The sequence below is a fragment of the Misgurnus anguillicaudatus genome, chromosome 7 (genome assembly GCF_027580225.2).
Source record: "Misgurnus anguillicaudatus chromosome 7, ASM2758022v2, whole genome shotgun sequence".
NCBI lineage: Eukaryota > Metazoa > Chordata > Actinopteri > Cypriniformes > Cobitidae > Misgurnus > Misgurnus anguillicaudatus.
In genome coordinates this window covers 5,203,377-5,212,009 of record NC_073343.2, presented here as the reverse complement: position 1 = coordinate 5,212,009, position 8,633 = coordinate 5,203,377, and the positions used below count along the sequence as shown (strand labels likewise).

Below are 8,633 nucleotides of genomic sequence, written 5' to 3'. Positions count from 1 at the left end.
TATATATATATTTTTTACGGTGGCTACAGTGTGCAAACACAATATCACTTTTAGGCCTGTGCTATTCATATATTAAATATAATCAACTCCATGTCATGCCACGGACTACCTGGATATCCTCTGGTTTTCCAATATACATTCAAACATTACAAATGTGCGACATTGGTGATAAATTGAATAGCCAATGTCACTGAGCAGCATCTTTCCACATGCAAATTTCATTTGATCAACCGCCGTAATTGCAATAAGTATGTTTTAGAGCTGAAGAATAGGGTCGATAATGGTCGTTATCTTATCACAGCGAGGGTCATATGTTCATTGAGCGCGTGCTTATTGGAGGTGTTTTAAGTTAACACGCGCGATTTCCTCCCTACCGTGAATGCGCTCGTGATGGAGTAAACACGCTAATCTGCTCAGCATTATCTCCCGCGGACAATCGTGTCAGACCGACAGTTTTGCAAATAACATGCACTATTAGGCAATTTGAGATATAGTCCTTTATAATGCAGCGGAATCCGTGGACATCAGTGGAGAGGTTTTGCACGTTATTACTTTGTGCCTCATTTACAAGAGACGCAAAATAGAAAATATATTGCATAGCTTTTATAAAAGAAATTATTTGATGGTGTGCCTGGTGATTTGAGAGCCTGCGGCTATAAATTTTAAATAGGAAATAAAATGAAGCTCACCTGCTCTGACTCAGGATCTGAGTTTTGAAAAGTAGTTTGAGAAGTCGACCACACGAGCATAAAGACACGCACAAAACTGTTTAACATATTAAAAGCTAAAAATATTACACCTACTAATAGGATATAGAAATAGGTAATAATTTACAATCAGGTTTACAGCTGCGTTCGTTAATAGAATTGTTTTACGCGTTTTAAAAATAGTGCAGAATGTGACTAAATAGGAACTACATAATTTGTTTTATAAAAATAAGCAAATAGCACGGATTAACTTAATCAAATTAATTCTCAATACACAGGTCGGTGGTTTTCACGCCATTGTGTGCTAACCCTAAACTCAGCCAATCTCTTATTGGAGAAGTCATTCACAAATCCTCCAGTGACGTCAGCTGGGTATAAAACAGAGCACGAGTTCAGCTGAGCCACAAACGAGTTACCAAAGCTGTTGCGCTCTCTCGATGTAAGTACATTGCAAAAGAAGAAAAACTTAACAATTCGCCTTTTTTTACTTCTGTAAGGGAAACGTGATCTTAAAAGGACTACAAGAATATTTTAGTACTTTTGACACACACTCTCAAACGTCTTCAAGTTTGTGATGCCCGCTGGGATGTTTAGTATCGACAGCATCTTGGCAGGGAGACCCAGCTGCAAGGACTCGGTTCTGCTCCATCGGAATGCTCCGGTCGTGTTCTCCAATTTGACGGAATCCTTGTACACAGCAGCTGGTGATTTTAATGGACTCTATTCTCACACGGGACCTCCGGCTCCTAATTTACAATCGGTGACTGGAACAAGGATAGGCTATAACAACTACTATTATGGACAACTTCATGTCCAGGGGCCGACTGGGCCAGCGTGCTGTGGCGCAATACCAACCCTTGGTTCGCAGCAATGCCCATGCATTCCAGGTATTTTCATTTATTTATTTATTTATAATATTTTAGTATTGTGTATAAACATTTTTTAAGAATCTTCCAGTAAAAGTTTAAGATTATTTTAAAGTCCAAAGTATTTCATAATAAATATACCACAATAAGTAATATATTAGCATTAATTATATGAGCATTAGACTGACTGCAGTTTACTCAAAACTTTTCTATTGTATCTTAAGGCTACGACGGCACCGGATCAGTGCTTATTTCTCCGGTCCCACATCAAATGATGTCGTACATGAACGTGGGCACATTGTCCAGAACCGAACTGCAGCTACTTAACCAGTTACACTGTCGGCGCAAAAGACGACACCGAACCATCTTTACAGATGAGCAACTGGAGGCACTGGAGAACCTTTTCCAAGAAACCAAATACCCCGACGTTGGCACCAGAGAACAATTGGCACGGAAGGTGCATCTACGTGAAGAGAAAGTGGAGGTGAGTAAAATTCAGTATAGGTTATTTATTAGATTTAAATGTTAGGCATTTGGCAGACACTTTTATCTAAAGCGACATTTGAGTATACGTCTCATCAGTATGTGTGTTCCCTGGGATTCAAACCTATGACCTATGCAATGCTAACGCAATGTCAACACATTCAAAATATATGTGTGAGATTAATAAACCACGCGTTAGTGCGTACTTAATGTATACCACATATATTTTGTGGAGATGCTTGAATTTGCGCATTGCTATTTTTGTTATTATAATAACTATTGTTATAACTTTCTGACATTTAAACTGCACAAAAAGTGTAAACTTTATTGTTTACTTTTATTTTTACATTTTTTTTTATAAATTACCGAATTCATTTAGTTAATGTAAATTTATGAGAACCAATTGACATTTTAGAGGACCGATAGAAACAGAACATTGCGTATGTTTATATGCGTCACATAGTTAATAGGCCACATAATTTTGAGCATTAAATCAACTCAAGCATTCATGTGTCAGGAAATAAGGAGTAATGTGCATGAGGAAAGTCTATTCATATCATTGATTTGATGCATTTTTTAAAAATATTTTTAGGTTTGGTTCAAAAACAGACGAGCAAAATGGAGAAGACAGAAAAGGTCGTCGTCAGAAGAATCAGAAAACTCACAGAAGTGGAACAAATCCACGAAAACACCCACAGAGAAAATCGAGGAGTGCAAAAGCGACGTGGAATCAGACAGCTGATATACAGACGACGAGACCTAAAAATCTTGCACAAATACAATTCGGACTTTATGTAAATATTGTAAAGTACCATGTGAGTAGGAGTAAAATGTGTTGTCATGCCGTTGCACAGATGTATAGTAAATGTTACTTTTAACATTGATATTGTTATTTATATTAATTTAAATTTACACAGACAAAAATATCATGGATTCTGGCCATATTAATATTATCTGGTATATATTGAAAACGTTTTAGTTAAAGTCTTGTCGTAATGAGATATACCCAAATAAGATGTTATGAAATGGGCTGTAACTGCAGACATGTACGATGGCAGGACGTTAATATTTTGACATTGATGAAATCAACGTTTAATGTCGCCTGAAATCTAAAAAGAACACGAGCAAGTATTAAAATATTATCTAAAAACATTTTTTGGATTTGGCATGTTTATTTTTTAAATGCAGTGAATATTAAATGGGCACATTTTTATAGCATTGAAGATCCATTATCACAATTAACAACAATGTTTGGAATTTATTTGAAAGTTAGACCTAAATTGTAATTTAGCAATATTAAATGTTCAATATTTAAATACAGGTCAAGGAATTTATTTAAAAGGTAGAAACTGTTTTTATCATTGAGATAAATTAGTAATGCGTTCTGTTGAGAGCACAGTGCTTGCAAAAAAGTTTATGTAGAATTGGTCTTCTTTTATCTCTTTAAAATGTTTTAAATGTCATTTTTAAAAATTGTTTTAAAAGATCATTAGTGTGGATTTATCTAACATGATCGAATAATTTCAAAATATTCAGAAAATAAGCATGTGTTGGTGTGCGACAACCACCTGTTGTTATGTAAACCATTTGCTTATAGAATGTAGGCTATTTAATTTCAAAAACATTTAAAGCATTGAAGATTATCCTAATTATATACATCTTACCACATCAGCTCAGAATTTAATCACTTTTCACATTTTTATCCGCCGTCTTAAACTAAGACTAAATCGTATTTGTTTCCTTACTAGTTATTTAATTAATTTAGGCTATATGCTAAATATTTTAAATTAGCGTACGTCTAAAGCACGTCTAAATCTAAAGCATATGATTATGTAAAAAATATATATATATCTGAGAAAAATAATGTGGCACGTAGATATATTTTCGTATTATCATAGTCCCTGGTTTTACACGCTAAAATTACAATAAATTTAAGTGAATCTGAAATTAAAGGATGAAGGAATTAATTTAAATTTAACCAACATCATTTCTTGGTATTATTTTTAGTGCTGAGTATTAGCACTATTATTTTATATTAAGTACAAATACGAATGTTTAAACTTTATTAGAATTACTGGATGATTGGTTATATTTATATATATATTTATATTTTTGTTTATACGCAAAACGGCTGGTCGACCTTTTTATTTATTTATTTATTTATTTATTTTTTAACATATTTTTGATAATGTTTGTGTGTATGGTCGTGGGTAGCGATATCAGATGTTTGTTTCTTCAGTAGCTGATAAGCTCCCAGTTTGATCCCACGAAAAAAAAACAGGTTTGCGGTGTTTCGTGAGTTACATCCGTGTATACATTTTAAGACATCCAAACGACCAAGGTTGAAATATAACATTTTTATTTATTTTGTAGTTACTGCATTAAAATGTACAGGCTTACCTCTAATACCCAGACCACCTTCTGATTTACAGAAGATGGACCAAATTCATTAACCTGTTTCATCTTTTGCTAATAGGCCACATGAGGGTGTGAGAAATGAACTAATACAACAATTCTGTGTGTTTTCATCTGCGCGTGTGTTTACAGAGACGCTGCATTTTTATTTAAGAGATTACAGCCTCTATAGGTATGCTACTTAAATGTGATTTGTGCCACTGACTGGTTGCCAGTGTCTAGCCTTTAAGAACATTTTTGGATTAAATTGACAATTTGGAAGACAGCTCTTGATGAAACACAGGTCTTATGTCTGAGCTGCAACTGTGTGGACTCTGAATATTTATTTGTGCTTATGTGCTTATATGCATTTGGGCTATTAATCATCAAACACAAATATCCATGACCAGTCCATGAATATGGTATATTGACCAAGCGCAGCATGTTTACCCAACATGAAGCGGGTTAGGACAGATGGTCATTAAATTTACTAAACACCCCATCCATCAAAACATTAGTATTTTTATATATAATTTAACAACTTGTGATTTTTTTCACAGTAAAGTTATTGGAGCAATTTTTATTCGCGGTCTGCCTTTTCCTCCTCCTCCTCATTTTAAAAATAACACTGCATGCTAAAAATCACACAAGATAAATAATAACACTAAACCTTGTTGGTGGCAGATTAAAGGAGGGCAGAGTAGGAATTTACAGATTTGGCAATCACACAAACCAAGAAAACAAAGCATGTTGCACTAATAATCCTTCACATGTCTAATGTGATTTATAAAGTGTTTCTTCTCCTAGTGCCAGTGAGATATACAAAGCACAGGACCGAGGCCATTAATCTCTGCTTTGCTTTCCCCCCTTTTCAGGCTGTAATTTAGTATTTCAAAAATTTAATACAAACTTTAAAAAAGCATTATTTCTTTGACCTTTTAATGCATAGTTCCCAGCACTTGGAAAAACATAGGTGGAGTCCAAGAAAAATTATGCAGTGAGTTAAGTCCAGGAGTAGATAAATCTTAAATCCCATGGTTGCTTTTTAAGAAATGCTGCATTTTGCCCCCTTAAAAAGCATAAATTTGTGCTTTATCTCCACATAGTGTTATCACATAATGTAAAAGCTATAGAAAATATCAGATATGATCGACTTTTCAGATTTATGTATTAATGTGGTCTCCCTTTTTAAAAAGTCGTGTCCACAAGAGTGACAGTTTCTGGGTGGATTCCCCCAACTAAAGATAGAAAAGGGTGTTGGCCATCTCTGTGGTGCATTTCGAAAAGTGTATAAAATAGTCTCCTAACACAGGAAAAACTCTGAAACTACAAATAATACATATTTTTAATGCCATAAACATTTCCCTGTATCATTACCATATTTTAGTGGGATGACATGTGGTTACGGACATATTTTTTCTCTGCAACAAATTCCTCCTACAATGCAACATCATGCAGCCATGTTTTAAAAAATGACAAGTTAAAGAAGCAACGTGCATTTTTTCCTATGGAGTGAATTTAGCACCTGAGCAGGCTTTAGCAATTGCGGCCCTTCATTCTCCCGCAGTGTGCGTAATTACCGAGCCTGTCACCACATTCATTCCAGCACGCTAGCTACCAACTGCCTTCGGTTAGCGTCTCCACTCTCCGAAACCGCACGGTCGCTGAAAAGCAGGGGACCCCGGGTCAAGACCGGCAACTTGCAGCAGACACTTATCTCTCCAAGGTAAATCAGGTAATCATACACTAAGCCAACTTTCCCCCAATTTTACAAGCCTCAGATCACATCTTTATGTTCTCTGGGCCTTTAAGGTCTGGCTCTTTAGAAAAGGCATAACGTTTTCACTCTAACGCTTCTTGCCAAACCAAACAAACACGAGCAATACGAATAAGCTGTATCTAAGGAGTATGTGTGTGTGTGTTTTCTGTGCTCATGCACTCACTGTACATTCATTTGTGGGGCGTGCTCTGGGGAACCACGCTCGCTTGCTTGGAAATCAGGAAGGGCCCATCATACGACACTGCCCTGGTTTCAGTGCTGATTAGCAGTGTGGGCTAACCTCAGTCCTTTACTCTGGAGAGGAGTGGGTATGGGGTGAGCAGGGCACCCGCCTGTGGGTTAACAGGAGGGGGAGTGTGCACATTTGACCCACACTAGAACTTTTGGCCCCCGTTCAAAAACGGCTCCTGGGAATTGCAGCGAACACGCTGAACAGGCGCAGGGCAGGTTCGGAGCACTACGCTCTCTAGAGAGACAGATAGTTCAAGACCTTATGCGTTCGCAGGAACGCCCGGATTAGAATTCGTGTTATTCCGCAACCTTTAGGGCGATTCACTCCCTCAAAAGCACACCGCAAATGACAGGCTGTTGCAGTGACCCAACAGGAAAGTCCTTGTGTTGTGACCTCATAATGCGCCCTTCGCCTATTTGGTCAGGGCTGAAAGTAAATAAAACAACGTGGGAATTAATGACAGAATGTGCTTTGCTTTTGCTTGACAGAGAACATCACATGCATTTATAAGAGATGCATCTAAATGATTTGTCATATCAACAACACAGGCAGCTCATATTGTGGATGATGAATGATATGTGAAAATGAGAATCAGTGCATGGGCTTAAAAAGTCCAATCCAATTTCCATGACATGAAGAAATAAAATAAGGAAAAATCAAACATGCTGTTTGGGATATCGTATCATTTAGGTCTGTCTCAAAACACTAACATACTGAAGAAATGATTTCCTCGAGTCGTTCTTTCCGGCCTGAAAATGACATAGTGCGTATCGTTTTACGTCTCAGAAATAATGGCAGCTTCAGACGACGATTTCTGTATATAATAAAACATAAGAATATGCGCCTTGAATACAAAGGGTATATAATTTTCTATATTTAGTTTTGAGGCCGCAAAGAATTTAAACAAGCGTATCAAAAACTGTTTGAAATAACATGAGGAAACATGAATTTAGTCGAAAACCCAAAGGCACGATGATGTACGACACTCTGATAGATGAAGAGCAAACAAAGATTTAGAGCAAAGCATTTTCACAACAAATGAATTATCAATAAATCACAATGACAGATTTACATTACAGTGACAAATGAACTGCTCTGTAAGCATTTGCTAACTTCTCAAGCCCCATGTGCTTTTCCGACGGACAGCCCGAGTGAAGCAATATGTTATCTATCAAAAGTAATTTGTTATTTAACATGCATGGGGTATTAAACCCAAGAGATTAGTTCCACAAGACCTGCAGTACAAATAAAACGTGCAGTGTATAATCTCTTGTAAAATAATAGCTATAACATTGCAGATCATGGATCACTGTTTTTAGTGAAAGAGAGCATGGATTTAAACTTCGGTGGGGTAAAAATCAAAACATTCAATCAACACGTGTGTTGAGACTTAATAATTATGAACACATTTTAACAGAGAGGCTCTGGAATCCAAAGCTGCCCTCTAGTGGAATAAAGATGCAATGCAATAAAGGATCAAACGTCAAACCAGAGTCCCCTCAAGGAGGTGGGCAATGTTTTAGTAGGGCTGGCTGTATCGGTTATGAAATTTGGCTGACGGTTAATTGTCTAATAAATTGTGACGATTATAACGATTAATTGCCTGTTTAGGGCTTTGAATAATTTTTACACATTGTTGTGATTATTTAAATTAAATATTTTGCAAGGTTTACCTGCCAGTAAATATTAATACACATAACACATATTTTAAAATAATTATTTAATGAATATATCTTAAAAAAAAATCCCTAAATTTGAAATTGCTGTTTTGGAAATGTATGTTTTGTAAGTTTTGCAGCATTTCTTTAAATGTGGTTTTTCCATTGTATTAAACAATGTATCGCATTACACTGTCAGTCAAGGAGCGCCATAAGATACATTCTCGTTAATAAAGGCGCTGCAGCTCCCCCTTGTGTTGTTTAGAGAAAAATGCAATCATTGCGGTGATCTGAAATTATCGATTATTTAATCATTGTGACAGCCCGATGTTTTAGGCCTATTTTTAATTACGAAACTTTTTTATAACACAAACTTTCCAAGTATTTGCAGTATGCTAACTTTTCAGGTCAGTGTTCAAATTGGGGTCCCCCATGAAGTAATTCTGAAATCAACTTTTAATAAAAAATAAATAAATAAATACCCTTAACTCAAACCCTAAACATTTTTACCCC

At 36.1% G+C, this 8,633-nt stretch overlaps 1 protein-coding gene across 1 annotated transcript; it reads left to right on the top strand.

Annotated features, from left to right (window-relative positions):
* Positions 1-978: 978 nt before the first annotated feature.
* Positions 979-3,201, top strand: gsc (goosecoid). The gene is made up of 3 exons (XM_055173289.2): positions 979-1,594; positions 1,798-2,057; positions 2,649-3,201. The coding sequence occupies exons 1-3, from the start codon at positions 1,282-1,284 to the stop codon at positions 2,796-2,798; spliced, it is 723 nt and encodes a 240-aa protein (XP_055029264.2). The 5' UTR covers positions 979-1,281; the 3' UTR covers positions 2,799-3,201.
* Positions 3,202-8,633: the final 5,432 nt, after the last annotated feature.

Bases quoted from the DNA above. Each gene is read 5' to 3' on its own strand.
- gsc (XM_055173289.2), top strand. From the start codon at position 1,282: ATGCCCGCTGGGATGTTTAGTATCGACAGCATCTTGGCAGGGAGACCC. The intron at 1,595-1,797 runs GTATTTTCATTT...TTGTATCTTAAG, and splicing joins GCAATGCCCATGCATTCCAG to GCTACGACGGCACCGGATCA. The intron at 2,058-2,648 runs GTGAGTAAAATT...AAATATTTTTAG, and splicing joins TACGTGAAGAGAAAGTGGAG to GTTTGGTTCAAAAACAGACG.